Here is a 25,151-nt window from a genome sequence, read left to right on the forward strand (position 1 = left end):
TGTATTTAACATTACGGAATGAACTATTGTGTGCGTTATATCTGCATTTAAATGTGTTTTCGGTTAGTCAGACATATGTTTCAACTTTATCATCATCATTTGTTGTTACTGTAGCCTGATAAACAACACCACTGGTTAGGCATTTCCCATCTAATGGGCATTCATTTCGACAGTTGCATTGCTTGATGTTATCACAGGGCATATCATTACGTAATACATTTTTGTTGTGGGCCGATATTACAGACCCTATATTAGGCATACAACTATAGCTGATTTTAATGGTGTTTCTATTAAATATTTTTCTTAGCTCATGGTTATGTGGAAAACATTCATCTACAGTCTTTAAGAACTCGTGCCCTATTTTGGTTTTCACGTTGGCACTGTAAGGCGGGTTGAACCAGATGATATTTCTTTTCCTTGTCTTCTATATATATATATATATTTTTATGTTTTTTTTTTGTAATTATTATTTTATGTTTATTGCCGAAATGAATAAAATAAAATAAAAATAAAATAATGGTAAATGGGCCAAATAGAAATGCGCCGAATGCTGAAAGAGCCGAACGTAATGGTAAATGGGCCGAATAGAAATGCGCCGAATGCTAAAAGAGCCGAACGTATGGTAAAAGAGCCAAATAGAATTAAAGTTTGCTGCCGGAGGCAGCGATGGCGTTCCATACACTACTAGGCGAGCTATATCAGTATTTGGTTTTATCAAAGAACTTACAACACACAAGAATCTCCTGTTCGTCCGAAGCGCGTAACAATTTCGAAAGGCATTGTGGGATAGAATAAAGCTATGGGTGGAGCCATTGTGAGCCATGGAGTAGGGCGCCCGCATCAAATTAGAAAGTCAAAATCATAGAGGGGATCTGCTAATGCTCTAGGGGGATAGAGTAATTGACTGAGGAGTAGGGCGCCCGCATCAAATTAGAAAGTCAAAATCATAGAGGGGATCTGCAAATGCTCTAGGGGGGATAGAGTAATTGACTGAGGAGTAGGGCGCCCGCATCAAATTAGAAAGTCAAAATCATAGAGGGGTTCTGCTAATACTCTCTAGGGGGTAGAGTAATTGACTTCCTAGTTTGGAGGGGGCGCTGCTCCATGCTGTGAAACAGAGCCATATATATAAAGAGTTACGACATTGAAAATTAGAAGCCATTTTTGTGTCAAAGAATTCGCACGCTGAGGGCGCGCGCGTCTCTTTTGTATAGCGTTTTCCTGTAGTTCCATGCATTATTTTTAGATTTTGTTGTCAATGAAATAACGCTTAGATTCCGTTTTTATTTTAGTAAATAAAGTTATTAATGGTATTAATTTGGTAACATATATATATATTGTGTCTATAATAACAAAAGAATAAATGCTAGGGCCTACATGCAAATCAGGATACATCAAAGCATGAACCAATACAAAAAACACACAAATTCACCCCTCTTTTTATACAGTATATGGCTCTCTATGTGTTTTTGACACAAGCTTTCAGAGACTCGTTCATCATTTCATTTGTAATAATTTGCCTTTATTATTTTAATATTGTTCATACCCTATTCAATATATTAACAAATATATCCACGACACTTTATTATTTTATTTAGTCATCAAAGCATGCATTATGAATTGAAAATATTACATAATTGTTATTAATAGGACGTAGTTATGGGATGTTTTGTTCCAAAATCAATCAATCGAACGTTATAATGTACTAGCGCACGCGCGCGCAATATTCTTTGGCGCAAGTACTTCTGTACGCTGTGCACATCGATATTTCATCGTAAAATGTGCAATTACATTTTTTTTAATACAAGAAAAAATTGAAAGTATTTTGTTGCTCCTATACTTTACATGCATTAATGCAGACAAGTTTGACACATTTTGATCTGCATATCACGTGACTATAATCCAATGTCGTAACTCTTTATATATATAATGGCTCTGCTGTGAAATGCATGGCGTCGCCCAGTTTGACCTTTTAACCCTGTACTTCCGATACTGTGTTTTGAATGCAAATTGAAGAACAGGAGATTCTTGTGTTATAAGTTATTTGGTTTTATTAGGAGTCGACATAGGCCTATAATAGTGTGTGTGGAAGTGCAAAAAATAATGAATTCCTCACTTTACAACTTAGAGTCAAAATTTAAAAGTATTTTTGCCAAGGTATGATTTAATGTTTTAGGTATTCTAGGCGCCCGTCTAGGCATATAGACTAATCATATTAACCGTAAAACAGTGACGAATTCTTCAACCTGGCCTAGGCTAGGCGGTTTACATACAGCCGAAACGGCCGCCGACTGAAACGGCCGCCAATTAAAACACAATTGAATGTATGAAACGCCGCGTGTGCCGTTTGTCATACAACATGTAATCAAAACGACGTATGGTTTAAAACAATAGACACGTTTCGCGCTCGCGAGGTCAACGTCAGTTTGACCTTTTAGTGGGTATACAATGGTAAACAAACACAGCGAGAGGTATGTTAAAGCATGGGACACGTATGTTCGCCGCAATGCAAATTATAGGTAATTGCTGAGAAGGTAAAACTATAGAGGGCGTCGAAGCAACCAAGCGTGTAATTAGAAAATTTTCGCACGAAACTTTTTGGACGACGCGCGGTAACTTGACGATCATTCATACATTTAAAAGACCTAAAATATGTACACAAACTGCTCTATGATATTAAGCATTTAGCTTTTTTCATTTTTGAAATTATATTCTTTAGAAATGTGAAGATTTTAAAAATATTGATACAATATTTAAAATACTATCAAACTTCAAACATATCAATGCAAATGACAACAATAACACAACAACGCTACGAGAATTTCGGAAGTAAAACGAGTCGTTTAAAATGTTAAATTGTAATTAATCTGAAGTTTTCCCAGATATGCAGTGTGTCATATCATTTTATTTAGATATCATTTAATTTAATTCCAATTAAAATTATTAGGAGGTAATTACTATATTAGAGCATCATTTAACTGAATTTCGGCTATTTTGACACATCAGAATAGACGTGCCTATGTTAAAGCATAGGCGCGTCGCGCGTGGCGCGTCTTAAGGCTATTTATAGAGGCTTGAATATACCTAATTTTGTAGGCTTTACATACTTTTATTTGTAATTTAAAGACATAAAGCTGTATGACTTTATGAAATTATGCCAGACGGGCATTGTATATATTGTTACTTTCTATTATTTTCATTTTTGCATTTATTTTAAATACAGTATATGAATACTGTGTAGTACAATACGAGGCCTAGGTATTTCATGATTATAATAAATTGACACAACAGGCCTTATATTTATTATTTATAATCACATTTTTTTTTATTATAAAAACATTTTGGTAAAATTAAATTACAGTACAGTAGTATGTTTAAAAGTCATTATTTTAACTTTTATATTTATTAGGCCTAGTAGTTATTATTTCAGAATGGATAAATATACTAGCAAAACACAAGTACTGTATGTGATTCACACTATGTAGAACATAATTGTGATTAAAAAGACAGTAAATGAGCATAATTTTCTATCAACAAGTCAAAGTTGTCTCAGATTCCAAATCCATTCCAAAGTAACCATCTGATCATCAATTTGATGTATGTATGAGGAGTATCTGGCAGCATAAAAACTAGTTGACGATCATATCCAGGCCGGTCATTTTTTTTATCATATTCACCAGGAAAAGTACTTCATCCAATAGTACTTATTGCATTTCTGTTAACTCTAGAAATATCCTTAAACAATAAAAGAATTGTTGTTTGTTACTCATTAGTTATAAATTTTCCATTGTATTTTAATTGTATGCAAACAAAAAGAATAGAATAAAATATGTGTTACCTCTAACTATAATGGAATAACCCAAACCTAATGTTGTATAACAAAATACAGATTATACTATTATCAAAGACGGGTAGGTCACTGTAATGATTTTAAGGAGCTAAAATCGTATTATTGTATAATTAATTAATAACAATATAAAAATACTAATATTAACGTTAAAATTATTGCGAAACATTAGTTCTTTAAAATTTCTAAAGCTAGTGAAGAATCCAAGTATATTCAATAACGAAAAGTGTTAATCAGACAAAGAGAGGCCTAGCCTAGACTAGGCCTACGTACATGTTTTTCCAAAATATTACACGTGGTAGCTAGCCTCAACTCGATATAAACTAATTTAAAATAAGATAATGTAATTCACATTACCTTAAATAGCATTTAACCAACTTTAGTGTGTTTGGTTGATCACTAGCATATTCAAAACAACCGTATTTTAGGGGGAAAATAGTGATTTTTTATCACTTTCTCCACCTTTATCTCGTCGCCCCATCAATTACCTCCATAATGCTTTCAAAATACATAACAAGGTCAATCTCTCATGAATATGTATGAGAATATCTGACCTCTCAAAAAACTTTTGAATTTTTTTTATAGATGTTTGAAAATTACATGATTTTTGGCGTAAAATTTGAGTGAAATTTGAGTGAAAGTTAACATAAATAATAGCTATACTGTGTTTTATATTTTTATTGTATTTTTAGATATATTGAATAATAAAGTTTAAAGGAAAATAAAATAACTTGTTTGAAGGTCATAACTTTATAGAAAGGTTATGTAAAATGCCAGGTCATTTGTTGATCAAAATGTAATCGACCGTTACGCGAAAATAAACAACTGCGCGTGTGGCTTTTAAACGGTGCGTGGTCGCACATGCGCAGAACCAATTTCATTCGGGAACGTACGTGGGGAGAACTGAGAGATGATCATCTTAAAAAGCAATCGTCAAAACTAGCCTTTTGATGGAATGGCATGGTAAGGATGTTATTTATTTTCTAAACTTATGTTTTATATTCACTGTAGAATTATTTGGGCATTTGGTTCGGAATCATCGACTTTATTTATGTATTGTCATTTTTGGTTTGACATATATAATTACGGTGCATTACATGTTAACTGTTGATTTTATTTACAAATGTTGCGTAAATATATTAATTATTATCTTTCATTCTTCTTCATGTTCCTATTGCATCTTCCATGTATTATGTGATGTTCTTCGGCGCTTAAACAGACACCCAAGCCTCCTAGGCCTAGTAGACCAAGTACCGCATCATCAGGCAACGCCACCGGGCGGGCACATCGTGGACGTACCTTTCCTTGAAAAATTTCCAAGATTTTGCGCCACTATACTTCGGAGCCGACGCAAACCACTCAGCAAGTGTTTGAAAATTAATTACAGGAATATTATTCAGTGATTTTGTGTAGTTAAATTCACGATTTATCCAACATATACAACATTTATGATGCACCTTGTAACAAAAGCACTCGGCAGTCGCCATTTCGCTATGCTTCAACACGCAATATAGCTGTGTTCGGTTTGTTTACAAATCTATACCCACTATTTCTGATTGGTCGCGAGCGCGAAACGTGTCTATTGTTTTACTTTTTTTCAGATTGAAATGAATTTAGACAATATTAAATTATATAAGATATAGGCCCTAGGCGCTATTACTGCAGTTTCGCACCACACCTCACCTAAACTTTCCTTTTTCACACTCACAACATAATATTATGTAACATGTTTAAATACGATTTGACTACTTACGAAGTAAAGGCCGTTTCAGTCGGCGGCCGTTTCGGTCACACGCCGGCTAGGCTATTCTCTAAGGCCTAGGCCTCTAATAGTAGCCTCCTGAGTCCTAGGGCCTAACTAGCCTAGGCTAGGCTAGGCTTAAGTATTATTATTATTACTAATATAGGCCGGCCTGGGTCAGGCTGTTGTACGTTGTGACTCTCCTGTCATCAGTGTAGTGTGGTGGGGGAACGAACGGGTGCTAGAACCCATACCCAAACGGCGCTAATGAAATGCAGTTTCGTACCGAATTCGATCCAACTCGGCCCTAAACCATCTCGGCCAAAGTCAAGTCGACCCCACGTCAAGTCGGCCCCAAGTCAAGTCGGCCCCACGTCAACTCGGCTCAAGTCAACTCGGCCTCAAGTCAACTGGGCCTCACGTCAACTCGGCCAAAAACTAATCCGTCAACTCGGCCTCTAAAAACTATGGAACGCAAAAAGTGCTAATATAGTAACTCACCGTACACCACTCTAAATGAGTGGTGCAAGAGGCTGGTGAGCCAGTCGTGGCCCTCTATATTAGCCTCCCTCGTCTTCTGAAATTGTCTTTTAAATAGTATGGTTGTTTCAACTTCTACTGTACTGGCAGGGAGAGCATTCCATGAATTTACGACTCGGGTAAAAAAATGACTACGGCAATTTAATCTAGCATTATTCTTTTTCAATTTATGTTTATGACCCCTAGTGGTGGTATATTCAGACTTTTTAAAAAGTAAATCACTATCAATAGCCTCTTTGTTAGAAAGAAAATTGTATGTTTGAATCATGTCCCCTCTATGTCGTCTTTCTTCTAAGGTTGTTAAATTAAAAACTTTTAACCTATCTGCATAGGGCATGCCATGCAAACTAGGTGGTAGCCTAGTTGCTCTCCTCTGAACTTTTTCTAATAATGAATGTCTTTCCTTAGTTGAGGAGACCATGCCTGGACTGAAAATTCGAGATGAGGCCTGACTAATCCAATATAAAGCGATTTAATCATATCAACTGATTTATATTTAATGGATCTTTTAATAGTACCTAAAACTCGATTTGCTGTTTTGGCTGCTGCTACACATTGTTTACTAGTCTTAAGAGATTTATCAATAATCACTCCCAAGTCTTTTTGTTCTGTTACTTCATCTAGGATAACCCCATCAAGTTCATAAGAATGATTCGGATTATTAAATCCTAGGTGCATGACATTGCATTTACTACTATTAAAGCTCATTAGGGATTCACGACACCAAAGTGATAACTTGTCAATATCATTTTGTAGTACTCCAGGATCGACCTCGGAATGCACACTTCCAAACAATTTAATGTCATCAGCAAATTTCAACAATGAAGAATCAATGGAAAAATCTATGTCATCAATAAAAATGAGAAAAAGCACCGGTCCGAGGACCGAACCCTGAGGCACACCACTATGAACAGGGGCCCACTCAGATTTCCTACCATTCACAACAACCCTTTGAAATCTATCACTAAGCCAATTTTGTGTCTCAGCCTTGGCTAATTAGTAGTTAATATTATAATGGCAGGATATAGTACGGTTAGGCCTACATAATAGACGAAATAAAACGGAAAATTCAATATAAATTGTAACACACTGGTCCTGATCGTTTTTTGTTTTGATAAGTAGTAGGCTATTTATTTATATTGTTTGAAATAAATAAATATTTCTTCACATTTTGTATACAGGAATAACTGTCGAAGAAGACAACTGTCTACAACTCTATATACCTCAATATAAAAAGAATAAAATAACATTAAAATCATAACAAATCAATAGGCAAGAATACAAATTGCATAAGCATTATGGGGATAGGTTACATGCACACACACCCAGATATGAATGTGCATTATTTTCAAATAGGCCTTACCGTTTTTTTTGTATGAAATTGTTATTTTCATTTCGTTTCTACTTCATAATTATTCATAATTAATACAGTACACCATGGGAAGAAAGAAATTTGCTTCCATGACAGTCCATGTTGTTATTTCTCTTAATTTTAAGGTATTGTTCTTTTTCAAACAAAGTATCACATGATGACTGACGTTTGTATATAACTGTTATTTGGCTACTGTATATTCTCATGACTAAAGGGGCATTCACATCTGTTCCGTTTCACGGAACGTAAAACGGCACCGTTTTGTTCGAAAAGCGTTAAAACAATAGCAGCGTTTACACCAAATCTGTTCCGTGAAAAATGAACGGCCGGTGAAAAACAACGGAACGGACAGATCGCTCATAACTTGATAGAAACGGAACGGAAACGAAACACGGTCTAATTTGACCAATCATAACTCGTTTCGTAGTTTATTATGTCAAGGGTCATGAAGTTAAAAAAGTGCGGCGGGAATTGGAGAGACATCTGATCGAATGAGTGTGAATGCTTAAAACGGAACGGTGAACGGGCGCGTGTCGCGTTGAAAAAAACGGCGCCGTCTTCCGTTCCGCGAAACGGAACAAGTACGGTGGGAATGCCCCTTTAGGTGATCACTTTCATTGAACAATATCAGGGCGCGGTGGGTGTTAAAAAAAACAGATAAGAATGCTACTTAGGCAATATTATGTTGTTTAGGAATTCCGTTGTTTTGGACTCAAACAATATATGTTTTAGTTTTTGCTTGACAAAATAAAAATACGCCATTTTTTCATGATGATTTCTTCAGTGTGTTTTAGATTAATTTCCCATACATGTATTCTACCCTTTTTACACTATCGACGGAGAGAGGAACACGAGTTGAACTCGGAGGCAATTTCCATTTACACTAGCCAAAAATATTTTTCTTTTTAAAATGACTGCATTTCCGCCTTGTAGACTGTACGTACATTAAATAGGCCCTAAATTGTTAGGTTGCCGTAAAAATAGGGTAGGTACGGTAAGTATTTAAAATAAAAAATGTATTTGTTAGTTAATTAGCATAACAATGTATCAATGAAGGAAAATTATTATATGGTACTTTTTCAGTTCCTAAAAAAGATATCATTTTCATCCATTGAGACGTCAGTATTATATATATTTTTCCCTTTTTCAATAATTAGGCCTACATAGAATCGGCCAGGGTAGAGTTACACCAATATTACATTATTTTAGGCTTTCTGGTAAGGTAGAATGCACACGAACATTTCAATATTTTCAGCAGAAAAGAATGAGTCATAAATTTGTTTGTGCCTTTAAAAGAAAATAACGAACAGCACAACATATCGTACAATTGTTTTAAGCAAAAAAAACTATTTTGTTTGCATAATATATTGTATTTCTGTGACAACATGTTAAATTTTCACGTCAATGACCTTTAACAGCTCGGTGTTGAACCACAAAAACTTCGTGTCTCTGAGAAGGTACACCGGAAAACATTCAGCTTCATTTCACCCCGGGAAGAGCACACCGGGGTGGTTGGATTTTCCCATTTACACCAGTCAATAAAAACCACAACACCGGAGTTTAACGGCCCGGTGTACTAACAACTGCGGGGTTACACCGCTGTTACGGTGATAGTGTAAAAGGGGTATTCATTGGATTCTCCATTATTTTATAATCAAATCACAAAAGTAATAAAAACAATTTGAATAGCGCACAATTGCAATAGAACATTAACATGACAGAACATTCCGAATTTGTTTCCATAATCTCTTCGGTAGTTTGATTGACATTGTCATTGTACCCCCGAAAAAATAAATGTGTGAAAGATATTGTTACTGTAATATACCGTTTTAATGTCACAATTATATAGTTATTCACTTTGACCGTAACATATTGCTAATAATTTGAGAGAAAATATATACAAAAAAAACCCCATTTTTATTTTACTGTATTATTAATCTAATAATATCTATATAATATACAGTAGAACCTCCATTTTACGTACGGTACGGGACCGAAAGACGTACGTAAAACAAGGGATTCGTAAAATCAAGGTTGACCTTAAATTGACCCCAAATACGTAGAGATCGTAGCTAGCCGTGTTTGCCTACTTCTGTACAGTATGCAGGTGGTCACTAGCTAGGCCTTGCCTAGACTATTCAGGCCAAGCTAGCAGGCCTAGCAAGATGTGAGGCCTAACTAGAAAAGTACAGTATACAGGCTGTGCGATGTTTAAAATAAAGTGTAAAATATAATTGTTTTCTATCAATATTAAAAACAGTCGCTGCTTTAGGGGGAATGCACGTGCGTAGCTTGTCCCACACACAGCAGAATTCCTCACACAGCCATGATTGTGGCTTTGTGTGCTTTGTTGTTGTTAAATTGCGCCCTCAATGTAAGAAAATGATGACGTCATCGGTTATTTTAAGCGTACGTAAAATCGAGGGAACGTAAAATCAGGGTACGTAAAACACAGGTTCTACTGTATAGGCCTAGCCTTCTAAAAATATTTCGATGGGAACATCCTTGTATCAAAAAATAGATCTAACAAACACATTACTGAGGGTTCTTACTGAGACTAACCAACCAACAATATAAATAAATACTAAAAAACGATCAGGCCCAGTGGGTTATAATTTACATTGAAATTTCCGTTTTATTTCGTCTATTATGTAGGCCTACTATTACTACTATATTTTAGCACTTTTTGTGTTCCATACTTTTTAGAGGCCGAGTTGACGGATTAGTTTTTGGCCGAGTTGACTTGAGGCCGAGTTGACGTGAGGCCGAGTTGACGTGAGGCCGAGTTGACTTGAGGCCGACTTGACTTGGGGCCGACTTGACTTTGGCCGAGACGGTTTAGGGCCGAGTTGACCTGCGCCCTTCGTACCCACCCCTTAAAATTACTCGAAATGTTTTCAATACTTCATCTAGGCCTAGGGCCTTAACCTAGTTAGGCAATGTCAGATGAAATCGGTTGCGCTTGAAATCGGTCGCGATAAAATCAACATCCGGTATATTGTATGGAGTGCCATTAGATATGCTTTTTATCATATAGTTACGTTTGATATCGGTCGTGTTTTATTTTGGTCGCGCTAATTTGTAAGGGTATGTATGGTAACACATTTTAGCAGTATAAATTACGAACGATATACAAAATACACGAACGGAAAATATGGATACGCATCATTGCGCACGGAGCTGTATCCCGGACAATGTTGCCAGGCCAACTTCGGTATTGCCAGAAAAAAAACGTTGATTTTAAGATATTAAATCGTCATTTACTCGCTGAATAACCGTTTATACGGTAATAATTTTATCTAAAAAAATTCTAAATACGTTTCTGCAAATGCACAAGCATTTTTTAGAAAATACTTCATAGATTTCAAGAGTTATAGCCAAAAAACTGCAAATTGTCCATTGGAGGGATAGGAATATATTCGCAAAGTGACGTCACCCGCAAATTTTTTTGATTTTCAAATGGGGCTTTCCCCAAAAGGGCCAATTTATATTTTGTAACAATATACATTCTAGCAACACCTAATAGCCCCCAAAACATCATTCTAAAATGAAAAAAATCGAAAATCCATTTCAGGTCCATTTTAACCATGGAACTATGTTTCACAAAATCACGTGTAGGAGGCCCATAGATGTTTCAAATGTATGGTTTTTAGTAATAGGGCTATACGTCATTTTACCTAGCCATGGGAAACAATCGTACGTGTTTTGTCCATGATTTGAAACACTAGTGCATGTTTTTTTTAAAGGGGAATCCCGTCAGCGAAATAACGTACAGTTAACGGCTGCACGATAATAGAAGGCGCATCTGATATGGCTTATTTGGGGGTTTATTTCAGTAACTCGCCTACGAAATTGTTTTCATAATAAAAGACACAGACATATATTCTCTATATAATATATTAATTACAATACATAATAAAATTATTATATGCATATTATTCTGAACGTGTTTAGAAATGCCATTTTGAAAAGATACAGATCCTCCGAGACCTGTGAAATGAAAAAAAATAATGATTGATAATAAATATTTATTAACCAAATAAAAAATATCCACATAAATATTCTAGTTCCTAAAAAATATCAATTAAATCTATTTAAACGAAGAAAATGTATATCCCGCTAGCATGCATCTCGCTCCATACAAAATAGCGCGATTTCAAACGCGACCGATTTCAAACGCGACAGATATCATCAAACGTATAGCTCTAGCGGCGCGCCATACAAAATACCGGAAGTTGATTTTATCACGACCGATTTCAGACGCTACCGGTTTCATCGTAAACCAGTTAGGCTAGGCTACTCACGAGTTGTCTACAACATTCTGCAAGCATAAAATTGTAAAATATCGATAATTTTTTATTTATAAATATTTTTAATCAATTAATAATTGAGCACCCTTCAGAAATCCATCGGCAGCTTAGCTTCGCGAAAATCATCGCCAGGCATGCCGAAAAAGTATGGAGGTATCATAGGGCATCGATCTATAGAGGACGCTGTTAGGTATAACAAATATTTTTTACATGTTCCTCATGAAACGAATTTTAAGTCTTTTCATAAAGAAATATTTTGTGTTTAATTACGCTGTTAATTTTTAGAAATTCTTTTTATTTTACCTTGAATTTACCTTGAATCTTCGAGACTTAGAGAACTGTGCTTATTTGTCCCTCAAACATTACAGCATCCTCTTCCAACTTATGCGGGCAGAACTTTAAATGGTGGCCAGACCAGAACTTCCCAATACCCGCTATGAACTTATTGAAAGAAGGGAGTTCCAATCATTCACGACGCGAGAAGCAAAGGACTTCTTCCTTACAATCAAATTTGTTTTAGATTTATATACTTTGAATGGAAGGCCTCTAGTCCTAGAATATTCAGATCTCTTACTGTAAATAATCTATCAGGATCCAAAGAATAATACCATGAAAAATCTTATAGAATCTGAATAACATCTGCTCTTTTTTTCCTGAATAATAATGTGAGTAAATTTAAAGTCCTCAGCCTAGTATCTACATAATCTTTATCTTTCAAATCCTTAATCAATTTATTTTAGTCCTTCTCTGCTGAACTTTCTCTAGTAATCTGAGTCTTATATCTAGGGCCGGTTCCAAACACAGCTACCATATTCCATTAACCGGTCGAATCATAGACTTAGATAAACGTATATCCTGCACTATCAAGATTTTTAAATGATCTTTTAATCAGACTCAATCTTCTATTTTAGCTGCTCTCGCAACTTTAACAGAATGAGCTGAGAAATCCAGTTTCCGATCAAACTAAATACCAAGGTCCGATTCTACATTAACCTCTGCAATTTCAACTCCTCCTATATAATATTTAAACATATTATTCCCTCGACCGAAATGCATTATTTTGCATTTAGATAAATTAAAGGGTAATTGTCAATCCAGTGACCACTTGTATAAAATATCTACATTCTGCTAAAGAGTATCTCTATCCAACTCATTACTTACTACTCTATATAGCTTGGTATCGTCTGCAAACAATTTAATATATTATATATTTTAAGTGTTGTGTGTTATTGTCTTGTCAAATTATATTTTTGTGAGGGTCCCTAATGATCAGCTTCGCTGGACGGATCATCCTCGAGTCGTAAAATATTGTTAAAAATAAATAATGAATAGTTGATTCATTATTTAATGTTATATTTTTATGGAAAGAAGATAAAAAAGAAGAAATGAAAGACATGAAATGATGTATTCAGTGTCAGCAGAAGTAAAATAAATTCTAGTAATTGATGGAAAACATTTTTATTATAATTATCATTGTATTACTGTACATTACATTTCAATAAATCATATCTTTCTGTTTTGTTGCATTTCTTATTTCCATGGGTGAATAAAAAATGTTAATATATACTTCTATAAAATCAGGGAAACCATTGGCGTTTTAACATTACTAAAACAATTAATTTGTCATAAGCTTGTTTATTGTGTTATAACATTGTAGCTTATGACTGAAGGAAGTACTGCCATTCTTTTAATTTCATTTATTTATTTGACCTACAAACCATAATGTAAAATAAACTGAAACAGAGAAAAATTGGTCAGTACTTATATCAGTCTTCAAGAGTCAGCAGTTCTATATTTATCTTCTTTTCTGTGTGAAATTCTACTATTAAAATGAAAGAAGAACAAGAACAAATTAAAAACATAACATATGGTGATACCCACAATGATGAATACAGCAATTGTATATTATTTCTTTATTAAAAATACAAAACTCATGTCGGAATGCAAATTATTATTTAGTACGTGCTTTAAACATTAAGTTCTACGCCTTTTATTGAACGCAACAGTTTACTCTATCAAGAGTTAATGCCCTATGAGGCCTCCATACTTTATCGGCAGGCCTAGCGATGATTTTCGTGAATCTAAGCTGGCGATGTATTTCTGTAGGGTGCTCAATATTAATTGATTAGAATTAATTATAAATTTTAAAAAATATCGATTTTTTACAATTTTATGATTGCAGGATGTTGTAGACAACTCGTGAGTAGGTTGGATGAAGATTTTGAGTAATTTTAAGGGGTGGGTACGAAACTGCATTAGCCCCCCTAAACCAACCCGTACACATGCTAACCCGCATGTAATGCAAAGTCGTACACATGCTAACCCGTACACATGCTAAACTGCATTAGCGCCCCTAAACCAACCCGTACACATGCTAACCCGCATGTAATGCAAAGTCGTACACATGCTAACCCGTACACATGCTAAACTGCATTAGCGCCCCTAAACCAACCCGTACACATGCTAACCCGCATGTAATGCAAAGTCGTACACATGCTAACCCGTACACAAGCTAAACTGCATTAGCGCCCCTAAACCAACCCGTACACATGCTAACCCGCATGTAATGCAAAGTCGTACACATGCTAACCCGTACACATGCTAAACTGCATTAGCGCCCCTAAACCAACCCGTACACATGCTAACCCGTACACATGCTAAACTGCATTAGCGCCCCTAAACCAACCCGTACACATGCTAACCCGCATGTAATGCAAAGTCGTACACATGCTAACCCGTACACATGCTAAACTGCATTAGCGCCCCTAAACCAACCCGTACACATGCTAACCCGCATGTAATGCAAAGTCGTACACATGCTAACCCGTACACATGCTAAACTGCATTAGCGCCCCTAAACCAACCCGTACACATGCTAACCCGTACACATGCTAAACTGCATTAGCGCCCCTAAACCAACCCGTACACATGCTAACCCGTACACATGCTAAACTGCATTAGCGCCCCTAAACCAACCCGTACACATGCTAACCCGTACACATGCTAAACTGCATTAGCGCCCCTAAACCAACCCGTACACATGCTAACCCGCATGTAATGCAAAGTCGTACCTAATTATTTGGCTTATAGTTGACGTTGTACCAGGGAAGAGTTAAATTACCGCCGTGGGTGGCTAAATTCGGTACCGTATCCTAACTTCCGTCTGCTAAAGGTATGGTAAAATTGTATTACGTCATAATCAGCCAATGGGGTGCTGGTACGTGTGTTGTCATCGATAAGGACTTTTTTCATATCTCGTCTGTAGAGAATGCCTATCAGCAGCGCCAGGTTGTGATGTGTGAGCTGATTCTGTGACTTCAATCCAGAAGTTTGATAACGGGAGACAACATTGATTCTGTAGACTTAATAAAGCAAGTTCATGTGGTTGGTGGACGTTACAAAACATGCACTCAATCTCAAATATTATTTCATTCATTATACATCATATAGTAGTAGTATTATAATTAAATCCGATATGTTGATAGCCAAATTAGAAAAACTACAAAGAAATTATAATTCAATGTTGAAAATTGTGTTGCGTCTAGTTCATTTGTCCATAGTTACTATTAATAAGGAGTTTTATTTTTATTCCAAATGGCCTATTTAGGCCTATATTTTTTTTTATTAAACTTTGTTTACAGATGGTGACCATAAACAACAAGCAAATGCGGACATTAAATATATTAAATACTATGATTTAGCCCCAGGGCTGGGTCACAGAAATCAGTGCACACATGCAGCTGGCCACAGCCTAGCACCGCTTTCCCTACACAAACAAACTCATATAATGAGGCTATAGGTTATATGTAGTGCGTAGTAGGCCTCTTTTGAAACGGTTTTCTGTATTTGGCTTTTCAATAATAGCAGACGTAGGCTACATTTAGTTTTTGTCAAACACGAAGTAGCGATAAATAAAGCATAAAGAAAATGTTAAGCGGTTGATCACTGATTCGCGATAAAAACCAATCCAAAGTCCTTATACAATGACGTCAAACACGTACCAGCACCTCATTGGCCGATTATGAAGTAATGCAATTTTACCGTACCTTTTGCAAACGGAAGTTAGGATACACTACCATATCTTTAGCCACGGCTAAAAAAACGGCTGAAAAAGTATCACTATCAGTAGAGTAAAGTTTAAATATGTATGCAATACAACTTCTATATTTTTGTAAATGCAATAATTTTAGCCTTTGGCTACGTTTTGTGTTTATACCAGAATAAAATAAATTAACTACATTCATATGCTTTTAATTGTTTTTTAAAGTATAATCAGCCATTCCCAGATGATGATGAAATTGACCTGAATACACTCGATGTTACGGTAGGTAACAAAGGTGAGTGCTAACTAATTTACCATATTTATTCGAATAAACACTTTCATCAAATAAACGCCCTGCCACATGCATAGTATACACAATATTGTATTTTATATAACACCTAAATAAATTGCTGTCATTTGATTGGACGATTGAGGGTCACATGGCGTGCAATAGTACTTTTTGAAACATTTTTGTGTACGAAAAAAAAAAAAAGTTTCGTGGATGAGAATAATTACCTAAATTTTAGATATACAGTACTGTAATATGGCTCTGTACTGTGAAATACAACAACGGCACCTGTCGCCTGGTGGCCTCAATTTCCTTTCTCTTTTAAACATTTTTATTTTGTGTACGAAAAAAAAAAACGTTTCGCAGATGAAAAAAAATCTAGTACTATATACAAATTAAATGTTAGATATACTGCAGCTGTAATGGCTCTGTGCTGTGAAATACAACAGCGCCACCTGTCGTCTGGTATCTTGTACCGCGGGCAGCTTTAGATTGTTTTTAGGATTTTGGTTAATTAATGGGGACATCCCTACAAGACGTGGAATTGTTGGAAAAACCATAATTAGCCTAGATAAGTTCCAATTGTCTGTCGAAGTTTTGCCTTTCAGCCAAGCTAGTACTAGGCTATTACTAGGTTGGTCGTTTGTTGACATAATTAACACAAAAGTAGTGTAGTACTAGTAGTGTTTATAAAATCCATATAAATATAACATTTAATATAAAATTATTAAAAACGAAATGTTTTTAATCAATGTGAATGAAATGTAGGCCTTGGCTAGGGCTACCTTATTTGATTTAAATGACAGGAATTTATTTAGATGTTATATAAAATAAATAATGAATGTTTTGTATTCGTGTAATGGTACAAATAATGGCACTTAGTGAATGATGAAAGGTTATATTATATAACCTTTCATCATTCACCATTTCTATTTATCATCCTTCATCATTTCTATTTTAGAATCCATTGATTGACATGATCTACAATCTAATTATGTTATATTTGTTCACATCTACTAGGGAGTAATTATTATAACATTTTTATTTTTATTTTATTTTTTTATTTTTATTTTATTCAATCGAAACCAACAGCGATAATTACCGCCACTAACAGGTTTGATACAAACAAAGCCAGGAGAGTTTAAAGCACCTTGATTGGTCCTGACATTGATCAAGGGCTTCTCTCGTCCAGTGCCCACCTTGACCAGAGGTCTGAGGCAGATACTAGATGCAGGGGCTGCCATAAGAGTCAGCAGTGCTGATTTCAAATGCCTAACGGGACCCCAGCTCCGTATACAGCACCCGCTATTCCCAGATGGTCTCCCATCCAAGCTCTAACCAGGCCCAACGTTGCTTAACTTCGGTGATCTGACGAGAACCGGTGTTTCAACGTGGTAAAGCCGTATTAAATTAAACATTACACATTACATTAAACATTACCATATTACACTAAAAAAAATTTTTTTAGGTCAAAGTTTTAGTTAAATGAATAATTATAATTGATATCCTAGAGATACGGTACTGTATCTTACCTTCTGGCTGCTAAAGGTACGGTAAATGGCATTACATCATATCATGGCTATCCAATAGGAATGATGATTTGTTTGTGATCATTTGGTATAACAAAGCTCACAGAATCAAAAGCATGCAACACAAAGATAGCACGACTAGACAATGAATAATGATTTGAAAATCTTTGCAACAAGCTAATCTTGACCTACTATACTAGCAAAAATAACATACTAATTGCTGTAATAATGCATATAATAAAACGTCAGCAGCTGGCTGCTGTTGTTAGGGCTAGGCCCTGACTGGGGTTAACTTAACCTAGGGCAGGCCTTATATACAACTTTAATAAGGATGGGAGACGACATCTTCGATATGAAACGCAACCATCTCCTCAGTCATACATTGATCTAAACTAGTTTTGTAAGAACATTTTAATGCAAAAAATATCGCTATTTCTGTTGGGTTGAGGACATGACAGAATCTGCAATATAATAATACAACATACAGCATCATAAAACTCCCTATTATTTGTAATCGCACTGTTTATTTATGTTTTACTGTATGATGGAATTACATTTGTTTATAACACAGGTCATCTGGCGAAAATACAAATAAATATGGGCTTTGGATCTTTTACTTTTCAATCAGGTATTCAACCTTTTATAGTAAATTACTACTATTAGTATTGATGTTTTTGATATTATGTAAATCACTAAAACTTGGTTCTAACTAGGATGCAACACAAGGACATAAGCGCAACATAGGTAACCAATCATAATGGATTGTTATAGAGTTTTGCGGTGCTGAAGTCATGACGGTAGGTGGCGCTGCATGGTTGCTAGCCAACCAAGAAATGCGTTCAACCTGACTCTTGTCACCAATAGTTTGGAATAGGCTTATTGAAGTAGTCATTTTAAAACTTAATAATTTTTTAAAAAAACAAACTAAAATTTCAAAAGATCACTAAATATTTGTTTTTAATGATCTATTGATTCTTCAACTATAGTTTAAGTTAACAAAAATCAAGCCAAGATACATAATTTGATAGAAATACAGATCTATACAGTTTATCAACATAGTAGCGTTGAACGCATTTTTTGGTTGGCTAGCAACCATGCAGTGCCCTCTATCGTTGTGACGTCGCACCGCAGAACTCTATTGTTAACTGTTGCTTGTCGTTGCTCACTCACTCACGGTGTGCTGATCTGATAGACGCTGCACTGCTGGCTGCCGTGGGTCCGTAGAGGGCCTATCTGAATCTCCTCAGTTTCCAGTTAAGCTTGAGGAGGACTAAGATAATTACCTTTTACTATTTTACTTTTGTTGGGTCTACGTCCATTTTGTTACTAGTAGGAACCATGCTTTAATAACGGTACTCACAATTTAAATTATTGAACATAAAGTTGACAGATTAACATACAACAATCTTAATTCTTCCAGGTTGTGATTCTACAAAAGAAAGTACAGACTCGGCTCTTGGTAGTACAAACTACTCGGACAACAATGATGTAAGACTGTCATTATTATCAAGTTATTGCTGTAGTTTAGAAATCTGCGACAATAAAACTCAGACTGCTATCTGAAATATATTTTTAATAAGAATGACACTCCGAGAGTGCATACCTCCGCCTACTGTAAAATTGTAAGATTTCACAGAGGAAAAAATATACATATTAAATTTGTGTCTTACGCCCGTATTCTTAAACCGGACTTTAGTCGTAGTTCGAAGTTCGACTTGAAAAAGTCGTAGTTCGAGCTATTACTTCAAATTCGATTCAAAAGCGAAGTAGTCAAAGTTTGCAGTTCGACTTAATGAAGTCGAGCTTTTAGTCGAGTTGCACACGTCTGGGTAACAAAAGCTATACATTTGGCCAATGACAAGAGAGTATTTGAGGAGCAGAGGAAATTTTGCGCATTGATATCACTTTCCATTTCTTACAACACTTTTTACGCATCAGGACTATATACATGAAAAATAATTTTAATCGTTAATTATTAGAACAATATCAGTATTAATTTAACAGTGAAGTATATTTGATTAACAACAAATAAAATCTTCAAAATATATTTAGGAACCATGGCGGTACGGTAACTTTTATATTTTCTAGGCCCCCAACAAAGTATAATCGCGACGAACCAAGCACTTCATAGCGTGACAAGAAAGCGCTAGGCCCCCTAAACATTCCATCGCGTGGTGAATTGCTGCATCTCCCATTGTCGCTATGGCGTGACGTAGCTGAAGTCGGACTTGCGTGAAGAAAATAATGTAATTTGTATACAGTTGTAAATAAAGATGATTTTCATTATTATAACTTATACCAATGTATATTTAATTAAGCTAATATAAATATAGATATTTCATTCTTCAATATCTGGCCAATATAACAACTCAATGACTGTTACGTTTTTGATAAACATCGTTTAAAAACCATTTAGTCGACCATTTAGCCTGCCCCCTCCAGGACTAAAAAATCGATCAAAATCCGTCTCGATTTGGTCGAGGTTGGCCTGATTTAGTCGGTGATTTAGTTGAAGTTCGGTTTATGAATTAAAATGACGTCATTTTTTTAGTTTTAGCTCGAACTACGACTAAAGTCCGTTTTAAGAATTCGGGCGTTAATGCTGTGTGTGATTAGGCTAATTTCACTACAACCACGTATATGCAAATTTGGTGTAATGGTTATGTATACAATAGTTTCAGTTGACTTACAATAGAACAGCAACGTCAAAAACAAACGGGTGAATTTGAAAAGAAATAGGTATCGAAAAACCTGTTAATCAAATTATGTTTTAAAATTACAAATCACACATTATAACTCTTGCCTCTTGTACAAAAATGGACATGTAGAAACAGAAATACAGCCTGCTCGCCGAATTTTGAAAATTGTCTCCTATCTTTTAACATGTCTTTTAGCATGTCTGAAAATAATACTAAAAAGTGGTCCAGAATTGGGACCCTGGTCCGGATTGCCTCCAACATTTAATGGAGTGGTCCTCGACCACATAACTGTGTATTTTCATTTTGTATTGGTAAAGATCTTGCAATAACTTTTTGAGTAATCCTGCTAACAAATAGACAAACAAACAGACACATGCAATCGATTTCATACCTCCTTTGATTGATTGATTGAATTTATTTGATGCTCAACATTAAAATAACGAACAGACAAAAGACAAAATAACGAGCATCAGGAACACCCATTAGGCCGGAAAAACCAGCCCATTTCCAATGGGGTCCAAATTGCACATAACAAACAAGAGAAAATACAACATTTATAAAACTATAAATATATAAATATACATAAAAATAAAGCCCAGTAAAACAGAAAAATTAAAAAAGAAAGCAAACAAGTAATGAGAAAAATTGCACGTTATCAAGACCATTATAGTTATCAAAATCGAGGTAAATTGGCGGAGGTAAATAAAAAATATACTCCATTAATGAAAATTAAAGTTCTTTTATCATAAGTTAAGGATAGTGAGAGAATGATATACATTTTATAAGCATAAATAAGCTTTTTTTTTTCCCAAATTTCTTTCAGAGGGACTACGGGGTAGTACTACTTAGTCAGGTCGCTTATCACTTTTTTTGTGTATTTTGTGACAAAAGCACCAAACTTGGCAGAAACCTTCTTTAGGACCTAACTAACAATTCTAGAAGGGGTGCCCAAAAATTCGAACAATTTAATGATGTCATTTTGACCATGCCAATTTTTAATATCTTATTAGCTATGTAAAAATATTTTAAAAATATAAATTACATAAATATGTCAAGTTTGGTTTTAAATCATAGCTTCTGTACAATATCACTAACATGAGAAAAATATAATTTACAATATAATGACGTTATCAAAGCCACACCCATTATATATTACATAACTTTGTGGGAAAATTTAAGAAATTAAATTAATATGGCATGTTTGGTATTAAATTAAAGCCACGGAACTATATGAAATATAATTTGAACAATATAATGATGCCATTACTTAAGCCACACCCATTATATAAATATATTATTACATAACTTTGTGAAAAATGAAACGGCAATATGCGTTCAGTAACTGAGCTAATGATTACGTAATCATTGTTGAACATATGCTCACTTGGGTTGATTTGCATAAATGCCATGTGACGTATAATAGAAATCTCACTAGCTAGTGTGGCTAGTTGAACTAAAGTGAAATGTTTCGGCCCACAAAGTTTGGTCCGGGTCGAATCATCTCCCAAATTGTCCCAGATTTCAGTCTTGAATTTATTGACAGAGGGGAATTTTATACCTTATTCCGATAGAGAATTAATCGTAATGTAAAATACGTTATTACATAATGAAATTCATCTCATTTTTAAAAAATAAAATGTTTTCTTTTTTAGAATACTTCTGATGAAAACTATTCATTAGAAAATAGTAGTTCTGGTAAAGATTCTGATGGTAGTGGCCCAGCACATCAGACGCCAAAAAGAAAGAGATACTGGAAAAAGAAAAGTCAAAACGATAAAAGTAATCTCATACACCCACATGAAACAACACTGCATGTCGGAAGTGACTCATTAGAAGATGTCCAGTATTATACTAATGAGTCTGAAGACAAATATGTTTATAGCAGGCATTTCAATAAGGGAGAAGCTTTTAAAGATAGCGATACACTGTCTAGAAAAATACCATCGATTCGTGTAGAAACAAGGCAATTTGTTGAAACTGTTCAATCCTTCATTTTGGAAGGTCCACACTCATCTTTTTCTTCAGATGAGGAAGAAATGGAGCTTATTAATGATGATGTCATTGAGTGCAGTACTTTCAGACTCGGTAGTCTAAATTTTCCATTAGCATCTGAAATCTGTGGAAGCCATTCTGGTACAGGAGTCTCCAAACAAAGTATAATGAACACAACATACACAGTTGATGGCTCAGATATGAAATGTAACTCTGTTTTTAATCAACCAAAGTTTATGCAAAGTAAAACATCCAGTTATACTGGTATGGAATGTGGATCAATTTCCAAAGTATCAAATCAATTTCCTAATGTTCCTCAGAGACCCGTAAATAAATCTATTTTAAGTAAACCTGACTTTTGCCATGAAAACAAATTAAAAAATATGTTTCCAAAGCCTGATTTTAAATTAGATGTAGCCTTTAAAAATAGTGAAATTGTTCAAAAACAACAAACTAAACCATTTCAATATTTTGGGAAGCATGATTCTACAAAGTGTGGGAAATCATCCATAAATGTTTCCAAACCTGAAAGATTAAAAGATATGCCGAATTCCCTTTTAACGCCAAAAAGTAAAATTCACCTAAATTTACAGCTAACAGCTCCAGCAACCCCAGGTTGCACTACTGAAGAGATTATACAGTTTATGAACTCACCACTTGAAGTTCTTATGGAACAGAATAATGCAAGAGCTGCTCTTGAAAAGTCTTCTAGAAAGCACTTCTCTTTTTCCCCAGAACCTGCAACAGCTGAATCTCTGGATACTGAATCAGTAGATGTAGAAACAGCTTTTGCCACTCTTGTTTCTTCAATCGAAGACCAGGAAGTTGGTATTAAAACACCAAATCGACTTCCTCGTAATCAATGTGCTAAACGGTCTCCAAGATTACTTATCTCACCTTGTAACAATTTAATTGTGAAGTCACCAAGAAATTGTAAGAGAAAGATTGATAACAGTAAAGATTTTAAAGCAACATGTAAGAATATGATTGAAAGGAAGTTTAAGGATTCAGATGATCGAATAAATTCAATTGTTATATCAGATGATGACAGTTCAGATGCTAAAGCTTTTAGCATTAGTGCACAGAAAAATACAATTTTAACCACACATAAGCCTAAACATGTTCACCACCAGGCCACTCAAAAGATAATTGTAGAAACAAAAGAACATAATGATGGCAGTACTAGTGTCAAAAGCAATCAGCTAAATAATAATTCAAATGAGAAGGATGTTTGGTGGGTGAAGAAACCTTCTTTGCCAATGGAAGAAACCAGGGTGATTAAAACGGCTGCCAGAAGTACTACCAGTAATAACATTAAGACAGAAGATATTTATGCAAACAACACATATTCATGGTTCGTAAACAAGCACCCAGATGAATCCAGCATTGATGTCAGTAATGTAAGTATGCTGTCTGTCATTCATAAAATCAGTCCTGAACGATGTCAAAGTTTATCAGTTGACCCAGTTTCTTATAAGAATGATGTACTTCAATCACCAAAATCAATTCGTATCCCATCAAGAACATCTCCAAGAAAACAGACTCCTTCCAATTCCACTCTCAAGACATCAACTTTACCAAGTGTTCGGACATCAACCCCAAGGAAATCAAAACCAAAGTCGTTTCATATCGCAAAGAAAATACCCAACAGCAAATCTAATTTAAATTCAATTACATCTATTTCCGAAACTAGCAAAGAGAAGAAGAGCTCCCAGGGGAATTCAAAATCCATAAAACAGGGAAATTCTTCAAACATTTCTTCTAAGAATTTATCAGCTTCATTTTCTTGCTTAGGTCCTGGTCTATGCGAGAAAGCATTCTGTTTTAATTGTACATTTAGCTAAAATGATATTGTGTGTTTGAGTAGTAATTCTACTTTTGGTAGCAAGGCATATTTATAATTTGGTTTGATCTACAAAGTTGATTGTGAAACAGCATTGTAGATCAAATTTAATGACAAAAAGAATCAACATTTCAGGACCACCATGGATCCATTTTCAATTAAAAATTATTTTAATTTTGATGATCCTGAAACATTGATACTTTTTTTTTAAATTGAAATATTATGTTCCATAGAATAAGTAATTAGTCCTGCTACCAAAGACAGTGTTCTCCAATCTCAAGGTATTTCAAGAAATTTAACTGTAAATATGTGTTTTTTAATACATACATATTATGACAAAAAGAATCAACATTTCAGGACCACCATGGATCCATTTTCAATTAAAAATTATTTTGATTTTGATGATCCTGAAACATTGATACTTTTTTTAAAAATTGAAATATTATGTTCCATAGAATAAGTAATTAGTCCTGCTACCAAAGACAGTGTTCTCCAATCTCAAGGTATTTCAAGAAATTTAACTGTAAATATGTGTTTTTTAATACATACATATTTTTTTAACATTTCCTAATTCTAAGATAGTTTTAAAAAGTTTTTGTACATAATTTCAATAAAATATTTAAATATATTTAGTCTTGCATCTTTTAAATATTGTCCCTCTGAAAAAAAAAAATTTACTTGGAAGTTTACAGATTACTTAAAAACAAGAACATACCATCCACGTGTACTAGCCAAAACAAGTAAACAAATCATTTAAACATAATTTAATTAAAACATGTTAAATACTGATGATATACTATTCATTGCCCATAGTAAAAAATATATCACAAACTGCATTAAAAAAAATTATATAATCATTCAGAAAACATAACATTTTAAAAGTTTGAAAAGTTGCGCTTATTAAAAAAAAAATTCTACATAAAAACTACACTGAGCAAAAATTTTGA

General features: G+C 34.7%; 1 protein-coding gene and 1 pseudogene across 2 annotated transcripts; one reads left to right on the plus strand and one right to left on the minus strand.

The window, feature by feature from the left end:
- The first annotated feature begins 2,070 nt into the window (after nucleotides 1-2,070).
- LOC140044956 (uncharacterized) lies at nucleotides 2,071-24,867 on the plus strand. 2 transcript variants are annotated; one of them, XM_072089676.1, is made up of 5 exons: nucleotides 2,071-2,157; nucleotides 16,078-16,147; nucleotides 18,242-18,298; nucleotides 19,091-19,158; nucleotides 22,022-24,867. In XM_072089676.1, the coding sequence occupies exons 1-5, from the start codon at nucleotides 2,104-2,106 to the stop codon at nucleotides 24,203-24,205; spliced, it is 2,433 nt and encodes an 810-aa protein (XP_071945777.1). In that variant the 5' UTR covers nucleotides 2,071-2,103; the 3' UTR covers nucleotides 24,206-24,867. The 2 variants fall into 2 exon arrangements, with proteins under 2 accessions (XP_071945777.1, XP_071945778.1); XM_072089677.1 differs by lacking the exon at nucleotides 2,071-2,157 and having other exon boundaries at nucleotides 16,094-16,134.
- Nucleotides 17,432-17,549, minus strand: LOC140045733 (5S ribosomal RNA; annotated as a pseudogene).
- Nucleotides 24,868-25,151: the final 284 nt, after the last annotated feature.

The sequence above is a fragment of the Antedon mediterranea genome, chromosome 3, assembly GCF_964355755.1.
Source record: "Antedon mediterranea chromosome 3, ecAntMedi1.1, whole genome shotgun sequence".
NCBI classification, from domain to species: domain Eukaryota; kingdom Metazoa; phylum Echinodermata; class Crinoidea; order Comatulida; family Antedonidae; genus Antedon; species Antedon mediterranea.

Excerpts from the sequence above, each read along its gene's own strand:
- LOC140044956 (XM_072089676.1), top strand. The coding sequence starts at position 2,104 with ATGAATTCCTCACTTTACAACTTAGAGTCAAAATTTAAAAGTATTTTT. Across the intron at positions 2,158-16,077 it reads TTAAAAGTATTTTTGCCAAG|TATAATCAGCCATTCCCAGA; the intron begins GTATGATTTAAT and ends TGTTTTTTAAAG. Across the intron at positions 19,159-22,021 it reads ACTACTCGGACAACAATGAT|AATACTTCTGATGAAAACTA; the intron begins GTAAGACTGTCA and ends TTTCTTTTTTAG.